General features: G+C 44.0%; 1 protein-coding gene across 1 annotated transcript in view; it reads left to right on the top strand.

Moving 5' to 3' along the window:
• The first annotated feature begins 365 nt into the window (after positions 1–365).
• upb1 (ureidopropionase, beta) overlaps positions 366–18,606 on the top strand; it is a 155,173-nt gene continuing 136,932 nt past the window's right edge. Inside the window, exons 1-2 of the mRNA XM_041203549.1 lie at positions 366–574; positions 10,494–10,665. Of these exons, the coding sequence (XP_041059483.1) occupies positions 471–574; positions 10,494–10,665 (276 nt within the window). The 5' untranslated portion in view covers positions 366–470. The remainder of the gene's footprint in view (positions 575–10,493; positions 10,666–18,606) is intronic.

Genomic DNA, 18,606 nt, shown 5'->3' with positions numbered 1-18,606 from the left:
TTGACATCTTTTGATGATCTGCTTCTATCACTGCTTGTTTGTCCCTACAACCACACCCCCACTCCACCTCTCTGTCTCTCTGCCCCCCACACACACACCTCAAACCAGCTTATATTTCAACTCTTTCTTGGACTCGAACTCAAGTTCTGTCGAAGGGTCATGAAGACTCGAAACGTCAACTCTTTCCTTCACCGCCGATGCTGCCAGACCTGCCAAGTTTTTCCAGGTAATTCTGTTTTTGTTTTTGTCCCACCCCCAACTGCTCCTCGCGCTGTGGGCGGAGCTAGGTTTGGGCCAATCAGGGGGCGGGACGAGGTTATGGGCCAATCAGGAGGCGGGACGAGGGTATGGGCCAATCAGGGGGCGGGTTTGTGCCAATCAGCAGGCGAGGACAGGCCTCCTGCAGTTGTCGCGCTGAAAGCGGATCCGTGAGGAGTTTGTACCGACCCTGTGTCGTCGTGTTGGCAAAGATGGTAGATGGCGTACTGAGTTCCCTGGAGGACTGTTTGGAGGATCACCTCCACCCAGAGCAGTTCCGGCAACTCCAGAGGATCCTGTACGGCAAAGACCTCAGGTGAGGAGTGTGTTGTGGGTGATGTAGTCCCCCGCTTCCCCCCCCCCCCCTCATTCGCTGTGTAGTGTGGGTGAGTGAACTACAGCTCCCAGAGGGCACCGCGGGGTGATCACCTAGCCGTTGCCGCAGGAGAGTGACCGGCCTCTGGTCCTTTTCACTAGCTCCATCTCTTCCTTTCAATTCTTTTTCTGTAGTTAATAAAATAGCAATAATCTGTGATAGACAAAATGTTACTCACCCACACCCTCAATTTGTCATTAAGCAAACGAAATGTAACCAAAAAGCTCCAGTATACTCTGAGGGAGTATAGTTTATGTAATTTTTTCTATCTATAGCTTTCTCATGACCCTGGGTCTATTAAACAGATTCTCAGGCCATTATCACATTGCTGGATATTTCTGTGTGCAAATTGCCTGCTGTCCTTTCCTACATGGCAACAGTGACACTTTAAATGTACTCTGTTGGCTGTAAAGCACATTGGGATGTGTTAGGTTTGTGAAAGATGCTATAGAAATTCAAGTTTCTCACCCTCCTGCACTGTTGGAGGTGTGATCTTTTGGATGAGATGATAAAGCGAGGCCACATTTGCCTGCTTAGTTGGATGTAACAGATCCCATGACACAGTATTGAAGAAGAGCTGGGGAGTTATCCCTGGTGTCCAATACTTACCGTAATCAACATAACAAAAATAGGTTACCTGATCATGATCACATTGCTGTTTGTGGGATCTTGCTGTGCACAAATTGGCTGCTCTCTTTTTCATGGGATGTGCACATCATTGCCCAGGTCAGCATTTGTTGCCCATCCCTAATTGCCCTTGAACTGAATGACTTGCTAAGACTCTTGTTAAGAGTCAACCACTGTCATGAAAATGTATTAATTTTCATAATATTGTAACTTATTGTAAAAGTAGGTTAATAGAGGGGTTTGGATCAGTTTATCTGTGTGTAAAGGGTATGTGTGTCGGTTTTAACTGAATTACAGACAGCTGGCATTTTGATGTATCACAAGGGAAGCTAGGTTTGAAATGCTAAATACGTAAACATGGCTGAAGTTTTAGAATGTGAAGAACATCTGCATTTTTAGATAAACCAGTCATGAATTCAAAGAGATGATAAGATGTTACACCTAGCCAACAGAGACTAAGCTAAATGTGTGTTTATTTTTCCTAAAGATTACTGATAATATGAGCCCTATGAAAGATTTCTATTATGGAAAAAGTAAAGTTGCAAAGACATTGGAACAATGGGATTTACATTAAAAAGGAAGAAAGATGTATAAAGGAAATGAGGTTATGTGTAAGGAAGAAGGCATTCTAAGATCTAACAAGTGTGGAAAGCCTCCAGCCTCTATGTACCAAGCTGCTGTCTCCAGGAACCGAAGCTAAGAGAATTCATTTTAAATATCACTGTCCAGGGTATTGTGTGCTTTGCCTGGGTCTGTTGAAATCTATGTGGTTTCACTGTTGCCTTAATGGAGGTGTAACTGGCAGCCAGATTAATTAGAGGTTTAGGAGTTATCATAGTAGTAATTTGTAGACCTATGTATGTGCTTAAAATAATTTATTTTAATTAATGTTTAATTTAGTTTTGTAAAAAAAACCTCCAAGGCTCAGTGATTACTACTGAATTCAAGGTACACATCTCAAAATAAAAATACAAATTGCAAAACAGCTGTGGCAGCTGTTTCAAGTTTCCATCTGGGTTTTGAGCAGCTCAGCATTTACCATCTGCTGTGCCATAACAACCACATTGTAGCTACCTGTGGGCTCGGCCAGGTAAGAATGGCATTAGTGAACCAGATGGGTTTTTATGGCGATCATTGATAGCAATGGTGACCATGAAACTAGCTTTATATTCTAGATTTATTAATTGAATTTAAACTCCTCCAGCTGCTATGGTGGTATTTGGCCCCCTATCCACAGAGCATTCCTGGGCCTCTGTATTACTAGTCCAGTGCCATTACCACTTGATCTTCCTGCATTACAACAGTGACTACACTTAAAAAAAACTTCATTGACTGTAAAGTGCTTTGCGATGTGAAAAAAACTATGTAAATGCATGCTTTTTTAAATACTTATCCCTTAATGAATATCACAAATAATTATGTGGTCATAATTCCTTTCTATTTGTGGGGTCTTGCTGTGTAGAAATGTCTGCCATGTTTCTTACATTAGCATGGTTCCTACACTTCAAGAATGCTGAGTTGGCTGTAAAGTGTTTTGAGGTGTCCTGAGGATGTGGAATGTACAATATATTATATAAATGCATATCTTCCTTTCATTCAAAATTCTCAGTGATCTGCTAAATAGTTGCTCAAAATGTTTCTTTTAACCTGGCCCTAAAACTGATTTTGTTAGTAACCAATCTTGTGTTTACAGATTAACCGGAATGAGCAGATATCTAGTGACCCTGCACCCAGTTCAGTAAGAACTGACTCAGGAAAAAGATGATGAAATACTATAATATTTAAAACTTTAATTATTCCACAGTTTTGAAGTTGTTGGTTTTTGGATTGTTGAATACTGAAACAACTTATAAGGTTCATTTTTAATGTTGAAACTGTTCCAAGGCACTGTATGTTGGGAGTGGAGGATGAATTAGAAAGAGTGCGATTTGGAGAGGAGGTAGAGAGCATGGCTGAAGAGTTAGGTCATCAAAAGATTTTATAAGTAGAAAGAGAGGCTGAGAGCTCTATGGAGAGAGTTCCACAAAATAGGATCATGTGACAGGAAGCTCTACTACCAGTATTGGGTCTTTGGGAGAGAAGTGAATAGAAGGAAGAACTTTTTTACGCAGAGGGTAGTGGGTGTCTGGAATTCACTGCCCAAGTTGGTGATAGAGGCAGAAACTCTAAACTCTTTTAATAAGTACCTGGATCTGCACCTTAAGTGCTGTAAGCTGCAGGGCTATGGGCCAGGTGCAGGAAGGTGGGGTTAGAAAGGGCATCTGGGTGTCCTCGGGCTGGCATGGACAAGATGGGCCGAATGGCCTCCTTCTGTGTTGTAACTTTTCCATGGTTCTAAGGCCGGATCCAAGTGTGTGTGGCCTTGGGAGCTTTGTTCCTGTATATGTGGCTGTTCACTTAGGCTCCCACAGGAACAGTAGGTCAGGTTGCCGCAAGTGCCACTTATTTAAAGTATTTGGATGAGTAAGTGAGAATTCACTTGGAGATTGGAGCTACCAGCAGAGCCATCTAACCATTCCAAACACGACACCGCAAGAGCAAAGCTGCTTGTCAGTAATTAATGGAGGCATCTGGAGGCCAAAGCAGAGCCTAGGGTTTCTGCTGACGTGCTGGAGCCCATGCTTTGGCCTGTGAGACATCAATAGCTGAAATTCAGGATGCCCATTGTAAACCCATTCCAAGAACTTCCTCAGTCAGAACTCTTTCCTCCCAAACTCTCCAAGGCCTTGGTAGTCCAGCTGGAGTGGGATATTTCTGGAGGAGATGTTCAGTGAAGTTATTGGCCTTTGTCAACCCCAACATGACAGTTGGGGAGGCAAGTTAAAATACCAAATTCATATTACTCCACCCAGCATGCCACACACCCTCTGGCTGCTGTGCGGATATTGGGGTGTCTGCATGTTCCACTGTGGAGTGGTGGAGCACTTGTTAACATAGTTATACTGGGCTCCTACAATACCACCCCATTTTGAAGTTAACTAGTGCTGCACGGATTTCCCAGGGCTTGGGAAACTTGACAGTGAAACTGTCCCTTTTAGCACCCTTTCTGGGCCAGGACACAAACAGAACTGCCCCGGTAGACCGATCGTCTCAGCTTGATCCTGCCCCACAGAACTCATTTCTCGTTATCTTGACTCCCTTCTCTCTCCCCTTGTCCAGTCCCTTCCCACCTACATCCGTGATTCCTCTGACACCTTACGTCACATCAACAATTTCCAGTTCCCTGGCCCCTACCGCTTCCTCTTCACCATGGACGTCCAATCCCTCTACACCTCCATCCCCCACCAGGATGGTCTGAGGGCCCTTAGCTTCTTCCTCGAACAGAGGCCCGAACAATCCCCATCCACCACTACTCTCCTCCGTCTGGCTGAACTTGTTCTCACGCTGAACAATTTCTCCTTCAACTCCTCTCACTTCCTCCAAATAAAAGGTGTGGCTATGGGTACCCGCATGGGCCCCAGCTATGCCTGTCTCTTTATGGGGTATGTGGAACATTCCTTGTTGCAGTCCTACTCCGGCCCCCTTCCACAACTCTTTCTCCGGTACATCGATGATTACTTCGGTGCCGCTTCATGCTCTCGTCAGGACTTGGAAAAATTTATTGATTTTGCTTCCAATCTCCACCCCTCCATCATTTTCACGTGGTCCATCTCTGACACTTCCCTTCCCTTCCTTGACCTCTCTGTCTCAATCTCTGGTGATAGACTGTCCACCAATATCCATTACAAACCCACCGACTCCCACAGCTATCTCGACTACAGCTCCTCACAGCCCGCTTCCTGTAAGGACTCCATCCCATTCTCTCAGTTCCTTCGCCTCCGTCGCATCTGTTCCGATGATGCTACATTCAAAAACAGTTCCTCTGACATGTCCTCCTTCTTCCTTAACCGAGGTTTTCCACCCACGGTCGTTGACAGGGCCCTCAACCGTGTCTGGCCCATCTCCCGCGCATCCGCCCTCACGCCTTCTCCTCCCTCCCAGAAACATGATAGGGTCCCCCTTGTCCTCACTTATCACCCCACCAGCCTCCGCATTCAAAGGATCATCCTCCGCCATTTCTGCCAACTCCAGCATGACGCCACCACCAAACACATCTTCCCTTCACCCCCCTTATCGGCATTCTGTAGGGCTCGCTCACTCCGGGACACCCTGGTCCACTCCTCCATCACCCCCTACTCCTCAACCCCCTCCTATGGCACAACCCCATGCCCACGCAAAAGATGCAACACCTGCCCCTTCACTTCCTCTCTCCTCACCATCCAAGGACCCAAACACTCCTTTCAAGTGACGCAGCATTTCACTTGCATTTCCCCCAACTTAATCTACTGCATTCGTTGCTCCCAATGTGGTCTCCTCTACATTGGAGAGACCAAACGTAAACTGGGCGACCGCTTTGCAGAACACCTGCGGTCTGTCCGCAAGAATGACACAAACCTCCCTGTCGCTTGCCATTTTAACACTCCACCCTGCTCTCTTGCCCACATGTCTGTCCTTGGCTTGCTGCATTGTTCCAGTGAAGCCCAACGCAAACTGGAGGAACAACACCTCATCTTACAACTAGGGACTTTACAGCCTTCCGGACTGAATATTGAATTCAACAACTTTAGGTCGTGAGCTCCCTCCCCCATCCCCCCCCCCCCCTTTCTGTTTCCCCCTTCCTCCTTTTTTTTTCCAATAAATTATAAAGATTTTCCTTTTCCCACCTATTTCCATTATAAAAAAAAAACCCCACTAGAGCTATACCTTGAGTGCCCTACCATCCATTCTTAATTAGCACATTCGTTTAGATAATATCACCAACTTTAACTTTAACACCTATGTGTTCTATTGTACTATTGTCATTGACATCTTTTGATGATCTGCTTCTATCACTGCTTGTTTGTCCCTACAACCACACCCCCCCCCTCCACCTCTCTGTCTCTCTATCTCTCCGCCCCCCACACACACACCTTAAACCAGCTTATATTTCAGCTCTTTCCTGGGCTCGAACTCAAGTTCTGTCGAAGGGTCATGAGGACTTGAAACGTCAACTCTTTTCTTCTCCGCCGATGCTGCCAGACCTGCTGAGTTTTTCCAGGTAATTCTGTTTTTGTTCAGGAGGAACAGGAGTGCTCCCTCTAGGCCCCTTGAGGAATCCTTTGGCTTTCTCAGCACTGATTTCAACCCTTGCTGATCTTCTTTCCCACACCCAGGCCAGGGAGAGAAATCAGGGGCCCTGGTGTTTCCCTGTTTCCAGGCCCCTTATTCCTCCCCCTCCCCATCCCCCTCCCCCTCAGCTTAACGCTTCCCCTCCGTCAGGCATAGTATTTTTTCCCCCTTTCAAGATTCACCAGTTACAGAAAGGTCCTAGTAAAATGATGACATGCATTGTTGGCGCCTGGTTACAAATATCGTCTGATATATATGTATGTTGAATATGTAACATAAGGACACTATGTTAACAAGGGTCATTAATATTCAGAGCAGCAACAATATAAAGCAGTGTTAGTTTGTGTGCACCCTATAGGTGATCCCACCATAACTATTAAATAAACCAGGGAGTACAAATTTTACTTTAACAGCATTATGCAATATTGTTAATTTGATAGGAAAATATCCCATTAGTTATTTATAACACTTTGCAGATGACAACATTGATTTTGTTGACTGCCTCAACTCTCATTAACATGTTTTGCACTTTGCACCATATGCACACAGTGACAGAAAATTCATATTTGGGGGAAAGATTCAATAATTGCAACCCATTAAACTGCACAAGATCTTTTCCATTCTGTAGAAGTAGAAGAAGACATTCTCCTGCCCGGGTGCATGATATTATTCAATATAATTATTTCATATAAGGGGTGTAATTGGATTTTATTTTGTTAGTAATCTCACAGGGTAGAAAGATCAAAAGACTCCTGAGCAACAAAGTGGAATGGTTGAACAACAAAGGTCTTCACTATCAGTGAGAAGCATTGGAGTCCTCGGGTGTCTCTGTGCAACACAAGCTTTAAGAAGCCAGAGGACAAAGACTGAATGGTTCACAATTATATCTGTGTTTTCTTGATCAGCAAGTCTGTTGCTGCTTCTCACTACAACAACATATTTTCAATATCTACTATGCATACAACGTTATCACAATATTTCGATACCTCAAAAAACTCATAAAAAGCACCAAGATGGAGTGGGATAATAGGTAAGTAGACAAAAGGACAAGATTTAAGTCGATGGAGAGGACTCTTGAGAATCATGTGCAGTGTAAAGCAGGCTACTGATTCACTATTAGACCATTATGCACTTGTCCTGGCAATCTCACCCTACAAATCCTGCTCATACCACCCTGCTCTCTTGCCCACATGTCTGTCCTTGGCTTGCTGCATTGTTCCAGTGAAGCCCAACGCAAACTGGAGGAACAACACCTCATCTTCCGACTAGGGACTTTACAGCCTTCCGGACTGAATATTGAATTCAACAACTTTAGGTCGTGAGCTCCCTCCCCCATCCCCACCCCCTTTCGATATGTATGCAATGCAGTTGCAGAGACTAACGAGGATAACAAACAGTTTGTTAGTGCATGAGAACAGTTGTGGTATAGTGGGTAACTTGGGCAACTCATAGTTACATGTGACATTGCATGTAAATTTGTCTGATTGTTATGGAAAAGGGGATATTTGGGTTTTAAAATGCAATCATTACGAAGTGTCCTACCTGGCTTGCCATAGTCATGTGACTTCTGCTATGTGTGAATGTTTGGGGGCAGCCATGATGGAAGAACAGGTTTCCAACAAGTCCCAAAGTGAACACAATGACCCGAGTAACAGTTAATTTTGTCTGTTTCCTGGCTGCGCCCAGTCAGGTTGAGAGACCGCTGGCTGTCTGGTGGGTAGGCCTGCAGTACTAGACTGCAACAGGGGACTGGAGAGAAGCTATGGAATGTGGCAGGGTAAGGTGCAGGAGATGGAGGAAGGCCAGAATCTGGAATCCATTAATATTGGGGAGACTGGGGGTGGTAGAAAATCAAGAAGGCTTGTTTGGGAAGTGGTGGGGGAACATTGATCATTGTGTTAGTTGTGGGGGGTGGTGGTCGTGGGGGGGTTGTTGGTGAAGCTGGTATATTGGATCCAGCAAGTGGAAAGGCACTTCCCTCTGACATCCAGCGGTCTTCGCCTCCCTTTATCAGCCAGCTTTCCCAAGTTCTGGAAAGCCAGACCACTCGGGCTAAATTTAAAATGATGATTATACAGACTCATTGTAATATTTCAAATGCCAGTCCAGCTCCTGGGAGTCTGTTGATGGCCTGCCCCCTGTCCCACCTCTGGCAAAATCAGGAGTGGGTGAGTTGGAGGCAGAATTCAGATTTTTAAAATTACTGACACCCCACCCCAATCCTACCTTACCGTTTGTCAGGTTAAACCTTACCCCAGGGACTTGAAAGTGAAAATATGTTTAAGAACCTTGGAGAGAATAAGAAGGTTGGAGGTAGGGTGGGAGCTTGCAAGGTCGAGTGGTTAAAGCTGTTTTTGTTTCAGGAGTGGGTGGCTTTGAAAGGGAGGGAGGGGGACAATAGAAATTGAGAATAAACTGACAAATAGGAAGCATTTACAATCTTAGCGAGCTCGGTTGAACACCAGAACATAAGAAATAGGAGCAAGAGTAGACCACACTGCCTGTTGAGCCTGCTTCACCATTCAATACGATCATGGCTGATCTTGGGTTTCAAATCCATTTGCCACTCACTCCCCATATCCCTTAATTTCTTTAAGCACCAAAAATCCGTCAATCCCAGCCTTAAATGTATTCAACGATGGAGTATCCACAACCCTCTGGGGTCAAGAATTCCAAAGATTTACAGCCCTTGAAAAGTAATATCTCCTCATCTCAGTCCGAAATAATCGGTCCCTTATCCTGAGACTGTGCCCCCGTATTTTCGATTCCCCAACCAGCTGAAACAATCTCTCAGCTTCCACCCTATCAAACCTCTTCAGAATTTTGTAGGTTTCAATGAGATTGACTCTCAACCTTCTAAACTCTAAAGAATATAAGGCCAATTTACTCAGCCTATCATCAACCCCTCACCCCAAGGACCAATTTAGTGAACTTTTGCTGTACCACCTCCAATGCAAGTATATTCCTGTCTTAAACGTGGAGACCAAAACTGCATACAGGACTCCAGATGTTGCCTCACCAAAATTTCCTGTATAGTTGGGTGATGAGCAGTTTAGTAAGAATGAGGCTCAAGGGATCTAGAGGAGGAGGTCTCATGGGGAAGATGACCAAGGGAGGCAACAGAAACCGAGGGAGTTGGGGGTGAGGGTGGGGTGAAGTGGGTGTTGGAGATTGGGAAACACCAGAGGCAACATAACAATGTGGATCTTAATGAGAAAGAAGGTTGTGAGCTCCTTGTATTTTTTTTGAAGATGAGGGTGGAAGGGAGAAAAGGTTTTAAGAGAAGTATGACGGTAAAGACACGGTGAAGTTCCCTATTCTTTCCAGTGTCATCCTGGAATAGTACGAGATTTGACTAAGAAGTGAGTCTCGAGTGAGCTTGATGTGGTCCAGCCAGATCTATTCAGGGTGATTAAACTGGGTGTGAGCGAGAGAGAGGCTGCTTGATAACTCTTGTGGTTGAGAAGTGATGATGAGGGCCATACTGGGCGAGCAACCAGGCTGGCAGAGACTGAAGGGGCATCAAAGGTGATTGGGGAAGATCAGCAGCTGCAGAAAGATCATGATGAATGGAGGGCAAAAGAATCTCAGAGTAATGTCCACAAATCAATGTTCAAAGTTACAACGGTACCTCCTAATATACAACGTCTGGCTACTACAGATAGACTAAAAGGATAGCTCCTCTCACATTTACTTTGTTATTCTGGTTACAGTTTGAAGTCAAAGCAACCAGTCCCATCTGCACCCACCTTATCATTCATTTATCAGATCCCACGAGCACCAAGTAAGATGCTAATCCAGACCTGCCTGTTCTCCAATAGGCACATATCCATCAACTTCTTATCCTAGCTCTCCAAAACAGGAAATCAATCTGCTGTTGCCACAACTGAGATTGACTAACCCTTGACACATGAGGCAATTTATTGTTGCACTTGAATCCTCAAAGCTTTGATTTTTATTTTCTTCTCCCATGGCATCTATCTTTCAGAAACTAAGATTTTGGGCAGACACAGTAATATAAATAAAAGCCAGACTTCCAGATTGTCAGAGATTGATTATAAATGTTGATTTGGCTCTTTTTCAGAAAGTTGGATTTGCTGAAATCTGCTGTGGAAGCATCCCTGGAAAAGGATTTTCAGTTGAAGGCTTTTGGGTTTGAGGCCTCTCCCGAGCAGCTCCGTCAGCCTCGAGTAGTCCGAGTGGGACTTATCCAGAACAAGATTCTCCTGCCTACTGATTCCCCTGTGTCTGAGCAGGTGTGGAGAATGTGTGGCTGTACTTCAATGTTTAAATTAAAACCAATACTTGTGAATGTCATAGGAATGTAGAATTGCATAGAACTTAGACAGGAAGCAGGCCCAAGCAGTCTATCCTGATGTTTCTCTCAATCTAGTAACATATCCTTCTATTCCTTTCTTGCCTGTGTATTAATCTAGCTTCCTTCTAAATGCATCTATTTTGTTCACCTCAACCACTCCAAGTGAGCTCCACATTCCAGCCACTCTATAGATGTTTCTCCTGATTGGATTTATTAGTGACTATCTTACATTTATGGCTCCTAGTTTTGGACTCCCCAAAAGCAGAAATATTTTCTCTGTATCTACTCTATCAAACTCTTTCATAATTTTAAAGACCTCTATTGTATCACCCCTCGGCCTTCTCTTTTCCATAGAAAAGAGCCCTAGCTCGTTTAGTCTTTCCTGATATGCATAACCTCTCATTTCTGTATCATCCTTGAAAATCTTCTTTTTGCATCCTCTCCAGTGCCTCCGTATTATTTTAGTAAAATGGGCCAGGATATTTTGTTTGGTGGAGTTTCCTATCCTGCCATCTGAGGAGTCAGTGGCAAACACATCCCTGCCCATACTGGCTGCCCTGCAGCCATTTCACGCTCTAATGAGTTTTATTTGGCTGGAGACGGGATTTACGCCCCTCAAGGTTCAGAGGAGGTTCACTACATTGATTCCAGAGATGCGGGATTGTCTTATAAGGAGAGATTGAGCAGTTTAGGCCCATACTGGCTAGAGTTTAGAAGGATGAGAGGAGATCTAATTGAGGCATATAAGATGCTAAAATGGATAGACAAAGTAGACGTGGAGCAGATGTTTCCCCTTCTGGGGCATTCTCGAACGAGAGGCCATAGTTTTAGGCTAAGGGGTGGTAGATTTAAATCAGAGATGAGGAGGAATTACTTTTCTCAATCGGTCGTGAATTTGTGGAATTCACTACCTCAGAGTGCAGTGGATGCCAGGACGCTGAATAAATTTAAGGAGGAGATAGACAGATTTTTAATTAGTAACGGGTTGAAAGGTTATGGGGAGAGGGCGGAAAATTGGAGTTGAGGCCGAAATTAGATCAGCCATGATCGTAATGAAGGCGGGGTAGGCTCGAGGGGCTGAATTGCCTACTCCTGCTCCTAGTTCTTATGTTCAATCGGGAGGAAGTCCTGACTCAGAGCTGCCAACCAATCTGATTTTTCTTTATTCCTGCATGGGGTATGGTGTTGCTGGCAAGACCAGCATTTATCTGCCCATCCCTAATTACCCTAGAACTTAGTGGCTTGTTTGGCCATTTCAGCGGGCAGTTAAGAATCAACCACATTGCTGTGAGTATGGAGTCACATGTAGGCCAGGCCAGGTATGAATGGCAGATTTCCTTCCCTAAAGGACATTAGTGAACCAGATGGTTTTTATTTTTAAAAAATCAATAGTTTAATGGTCACTATTACTGAGACTAGCTTCCAATTCCAGATTCTTTTAATTTCACCAGCTGCCCTGGTTGGATTTGAACCCACGCATTAGCCTGGGCTTCTAGCTTACTAGTCGAGTGACGTTGCTATTACGCCACCGTTTCCCCTAAATTGCCTGGCAGCTCTCTAGTCCCAGAAGCTGCAATAGATAACACTGGGACTACAAGCAGTCCCCAGAGTCTATGGGGCGGGGGGGGGGGGGCATCTAGGACCAGGTAAGTTTTGGGGGGTCTTGCGCAGGGCGATTTGGAGTGCTGGTGGAGACATGGGGGAGAGGGAGCCCCCCATGCAGGGTTAAGACCTTATGTTGGGGGGTGGGTAGGTGGGGTGCCTGATACTAAGGAGCCTGTGGATGGTGGTGTCCTCCCTACCCCCACTTCCCAACCGAAGCCTGAACAGGATTAATGTACGGCTTCCCCCAGCCCCTGAATGCCTCCCAGTCGGAACACATAAGTAAACTACTTAACAACAGCTCCCTTAAAGATTTTTAACCATAAAAATCCAGTAATATTACCCAAGCCAAAATCTGCTGCTATTTTAATGAAGTCTCCCACATGACTTCTCACTCTCTTCCACTCTGCTGTGGAAATCCAAAGGAAGCTCAGAAACAGACTGCTTTCTGGAAACAAAGACTTTTCTGGCTTGAAACTGCTTCAAATTCCCACAACTTTTCTCAGTACAGAGCTGGTCTCAGAACATCTCCACCACACGGCCAACACACTCAACTAAACATCTCCCTTAAGTGTTTTCTTTTCCCTTTCATCCTAGACTCCATTGCCCTAAGCACCTCTTTGAACTCAACTTTTCAAAAATATAATCTTTCACGTCTTCCTATTGCCTCCGTTTTTGGGCCAGATAAAATTCAATAACCTTCCTTTGTTTACTTATGAAATCTTTGTGAATTGTAAAAGTCCCTCAAACTCCCTTTGAAACTTAGCTGCTGAAAAGTCAAGTCCTTACCTATCACCTAATGCAAATTTTAAAACTCAACCTATTTACTTGTATTCCAATTTCACCATTGACTCTCAGTACAAATGCATGAACATACGAGCAAGGAGCAGGAGTAGGCCATTCAGCCCCTAGAGCCTGCTCTGCCATTTAATGAGATCATGGCTGATCTGATAGTAACCTAAAATCTGCATCCCACCTTTTTGTTTGCCAAGAATCTATCCACCTTTGCCTTAAAAATATTCAAAGATGCTGCTTCCACCACCTTTTCAGGAGAGAGTTTCAAAGGTTTACAACCCTTTGAAAAAAATTCGCCTCATCTCTGTTTTAAATGAGTGACCCCTTATTTTTAAACAGTGACCCATAGTTCTAGATTCTCCCACAAGAAGAAACATCCTCTCCACATCCACCCGGTCAAGACCCTTCAGGATCTTCTTTGTTTCAGTCAAGTCGCCTCTTATTCTTCTAAACTCCAGCGGACACAAGCCTAGCCTGTCCAACCTTTCCTCATAAGACAACCCACCCATTCCAGGTATTAGTCTGGTAAGCCTTCTCTGAACTGCTTCCAACATGGTTACTTCCTTAAGTAAGGTGACCAATATTGTACACAGTACTCCAAATGTGGTCTCTCAAAATGCCCTGTATAACTGAAGCATAACCTCCCTACTTTTATATTCAATTCCCCTTGAAATAGATGATAACATTCTATTAGCTTTCCTAATTACTTGCTGTACCTGTATAAAAGCGTTTTGTGATTCATGCACTAGGACGCTCAGATCCCTCTGAATCTCAGAGTTCTGCAACCTCTCACCATTTAGATAAAATGATTCTCTTTTATTCTTCCTGCTAAAATGGACAATTTCACATTTTCCCACATTATACACCATTTGCCAGAAATTTGCCCACTTACTTAACCTATCTATATCTTTTTGTAGCCTCCTTATTCCCTCTTTACAACTTACTTTCCTACTATCTTTGTGTCATCAGCAAATTTGGCAACCATCCCTTCAATCCCTTCACCCAAGTCATTTGTATAAATTGTAAACAGTTGAGGTCCGAGCTCTGATCCCTGTGGCACACCACTCATTACACCTTGCCAACCTGAAAAAGACCCACTTATGCCTACTCGGTTTCCTGTCAGCCAGCTAATCTTCTATCCATGCCAATATCATGAGCTTTTATTTTCCGCAATAACCTTTGATGTGGCACTTTCTCAAATATCTTCTGGAAATCTAAGTACAGTACATCCACCAGTTCCCCTTTATCCACAGCACGTTACTTCCTCAAAGAACTCCAATAAATTGGTTATACATGATTTCCCTTTCACAAAACCGTGTTGATAACCTTGAGCTTATCCAAGTGCCCTGCCAAAGCTTTTTTAATGAAAGCTTGTAATATTTTACCTTTCATCTCTCTGCTCCCACAGACAAGCTGTCTTTACTAATCTTCCCCCAGTTTAATTACTCATGGACACACACAGCCTTCTTTACAGAATACCACCATATTCCCAAAAATATTAAAAAAGATAACATCCATCTTCACACTTGCTGTCATTTTTGAATGTTTCTTTAACCTGCAATGCTATTTTTAATGATCTGTGAATCTGTAATGTATGATAAAAATAGTGTAATTATGGAAAATATGCTAAATAATTTAATAACTTTATTTAACAGCTGGAAAATTAATTTTTTTCCAGTTCTAACAGTTGTGCTTGGGGTTTAAGATGCAGGTGGAGCAATTGACAGATTGTCAGTAATCCATCTAGTGGCTCCAGGGAGATAGTAAATTGCAAGAATGAAATTCAAATGGTTGATAAATATCAGCAGAATAGGGAGATTGAATTCTTAGATCATGTGCACTGACAGAATGACTGTTTGTTATAACAGTCAGTTTTTAAAGTCAACTTGCTGTAATGGCAGATGCAACAGGATAATTGGTGATAGTGAGAGTAGGCACTATTATGGGATGAAACAAAAAGCAGAAAATATTGGAAAAGCTCAGCAGGTCGAACAGCATCTGTGAAGAGAGAAACAGAGTTAATATTTGGAGGGTCATATGGACTCTGTTTCTCTCTCCACAGATGCTGCTAGACCTGCTGAGTTTTTCCAGCGTTTTCTGCTTTTTGTTTCAGATTTCCATCATCCACTTCGTTTTGCTTTTATACTATTATGGGATGAGTGGACTGCACCATGATTTAATAACTTGCATTTATATAATTCCTTTAATGTAATAAAATGTCCCAAGGTACTTCACAGGAGTGTTAATCAGATAGAGGTGGAGATATTGCGACAGGTTTAACGGAGCATCTTAAAGAAGGAGATTTGATATTCATGGGGGGTCAGGACAGGGTAGTTAGGAGAAACTGTTCCCATTGGTGAAAGGATCAAGAATGAGAGGGCACAGATTTAAAGTAATTGCTAAAAGTAGCAAAAATGACACGAGGAAAAATGTTTTCACACAGCGAGTGACTAGGGTCTGGAATGCACTGCCTAAGAGTGTGGTGGAGACAGGTTCAACTGAAGCATTCAAAAGGGAATTAGACAATCATCTGAAAAAGGAAACTGTGCAGAGTGACAGGGAGAAGGCAGGAGAATGGAAGTAAGTGAGTTGCTCATTCGGAGAGCAGGTGCAGACACGATGGGCTGAAAGGCCTCCTTCTGCGCTGTAACAATTCTGTGAGTGTGAACACTTTAATCTGTGGGAACATGATTGACACATGAATTGAAACTGTTTGATAGAGTAAACAGAGGGAGTGTTTTCACTTGAGGAAGAGCATAACTAGAGGCCATCGATATGGACTTTAACCCTGAAAAGTGAGAGGTGATGCACTTTGGAAGGAGTAATTTGACAAGAAGTATTCAATGAATGGCATGACACTAGGAAGTTCTGAGAAACAAAGGGACCTTGGCTTGCGTGTCCATAGATCTCTGAAGGCAGAGGGGCGTGTTAGTGGGGTGGTGAAAAAGGCATATGGGACTCATGCCTTTATCAATCGAGGCATAGATTACAAAAGTAGGGAGATCATGCTGGAGTTGTATAGAACCTTGGTGAGGCCACAGCTGGAGTGACTGTGTGCAGTTCTGATCGCCACTTTATAGGAAGGATGTGATTGCACTGGAGGGGGTGCAGAGGAGATTCGCCAGGACATTGCCTGGGATGAAACATTTAAGTTATGAAGAGAGGTTGGATAGACTTGGGTTGTTTTCATTGGAGCAGAGAAGACTGAGGGGCGAACTGATTGAGGTGTACAAGATTGAGGGGCATGGACAGGGATGTGCTGCTGAGGCTTTATAAGGCTCTGGTCAGACCACATTTAGAATATTGTGAGCAATTTTGGGCCCCGTATCTCAGGAAGGATGTGCTGGCCCTGGAGAGGTTCCAGAGGATGTTCACGAGAACGATCCCAGGAATGAAAGGCTTAACATATGAGGAACGTTTGAGGACTCTGGGTCTATACTCGCTGGAGTTTAGAAGGATGAGGGGGGATCTGATTGAAACTAACAGAATCCTGAAAGGCCTGGATAGAGTGGACGTGGGGAAGATGTTTCCATTAGTAGGAGAGACTAGGACCCAAGGGCACAGCCTCAGAGTAAAGGGAAGACCTTTTAGAACAGAGATGAGGAGAAACTTCTTTAGCCAGAGAGTGGTGAATCTATGGAATTCATTGCCATAGAAGGCTGTGAAGGCCAGGTCATTGAGCGTATTTAAGACCAAGATAGATAGGTTCTAGATTGGTAAGGGGATCAAAGGTTACGGGAGAAGGCGGGAGAATGGGGAAACTTATCAGCCATGATTGACTGGCGGAGCAGATTCGATGGGCCGAATAGCCTAATTTCTGCTCCTATGTCTTATGGTCTTATGGAGAGGGTGCATAGGGAGCAGCTGTTCCCCTTAGTTGAAGGGTCAGTCACAAGAGGACATAAGTTCAAGGTGAGGGGCAGGAGGTTTAGGGGGGTGTGAGGAAAAACTTTTTTACCCAGGGCATGGTGATGGTCTGGAATGCGCTGCCTGGGAGGGCGGTGGAGGCGGGTTGCCTCACATCCTTTAAAAAGTACCTGGATGAGCACTTGGCACGTCATAACATTCAAGACTATGGGCCAAGTGCTGGTAAATGGGATTAGGTAGGTAGGTGTTGGTGCAGACTCGATGGGCTGAAGGGCCTCTTCTGCACTGTGTGATTCTGTGATATAAGGTAGTCACCAAGAAATCCAATAGGAAATTCAGAAGGAAGTTCATTATCCAGAGAGTGGTAAGAATGTGGACCTCACTACCACAGGGACTGATTGAGGTGAATGTTACAGAGAAGAACATGAGAAATAGGAGCAAGAGTGGGCCACAGGGCCATTTGAGGCTGCCCCACCATTCAATAAGATCATGGCTGATCTGATTGTGGCCTTAACACCACTTTCCTGTCTGTCCCCCATAACCCCTGACTTCCTTGTTGGTCAAAAATCTGTCTAACTCAGGCTTGAACGTATTCAGTGATCCAGCCTCCACTGCTCTCTGGGGAACACAATTCCAAAAACTAATGACCCTCTGAGAGAAGAAATTCATCCTTATTACCATCTTAAATGGGAGACTCATTATTCTGAAACTGTCCCCTAGTTCTAGATTCCCCCATGAGGGGAAACATCCTGTCAGCATCCACCTTGTCAAGCCCCTCAGGATCTTGTATGCTTCAAGAAGATCACCTCTCATTCTTCTAAACTTCAATGCATGTCGGCCCAACCTGCTCAACCTTTTCTCATAAGACGAACCATTTATCCCAGGAATCAGCCTAGTGAACCTTCTCTGAACTGTTTCCAATGTAATATATCGTTCCTTAAGTAAGGAAACCAAAACTGTACACAGTACTCCAGGTGTGGTTTCACCAATACCATGTACTGTTCATAGACTTCCCTACTCTTATGCCTCATCGTCTTTGCAATAAAGGCCAGCATTCTATTTGTTTTCCTACTCACTTGCTGTATCTGCACGCTAACTTTTTGTGTTTCATGTACAAGGACAGTCAGATCCCTCTGTACCGCAGCATTCTGTATTCTCTCTCCATTTAAATAATATTCTGCATTTCTATTCTTCCCACCAAAGTGAACATCCTCATATTTTCCCAGATTATACTCCATTTGCCATTTTTTTTTCCATTCACTTAACTTATTTATATTCCTTTGCAGACTCTTTGGATGAATTAAGATGGCCTAAAGTGCCTTCCTTAACTGTGATTTATTTTGTGATCTATGTATCACTATAGCCCCTTTCACAAACTGAGGACATGCAAAGTGCTTCCCTGCCAATGAAGTACTTTTGAAATATAGTCACTGTGATAATGCAGAGAAACACACAGCCCATTTGCACTCGGGAAGATCCCGTAAGCAGTAGTGAGACAAATGACAGATTATCTGTTTTTGGTGTGTTGGTTGGGGATAAATATTGACCAGAAGACTGGGAGAACTCCCCGGATTGTCTTTGAACAATGACATGGGATCTTCTGTGCTCCCCAGTG

The sequence above is a fragment of the Carcharodon carcharias genome, chromosome 13 (assembly GCF_017639515.1).
Source record: "Carcharodon carcharias isolate sCarCar2 chromosome 13, sCarCar2.pri, whole genome shotgun sequence".
Taxonomy (NCBI): Eukaryota; Metazoa; Chordata; class Chondrichthyes; order Lamniformes; family Lamnidae; genus Carcharodon; species Carcharodon carcharias.
The sequence above is the reverse complement of the archived record's forward strand: the minus strand, read 5'-3'. Positions and strand labels throughout refer to the sequence as shown.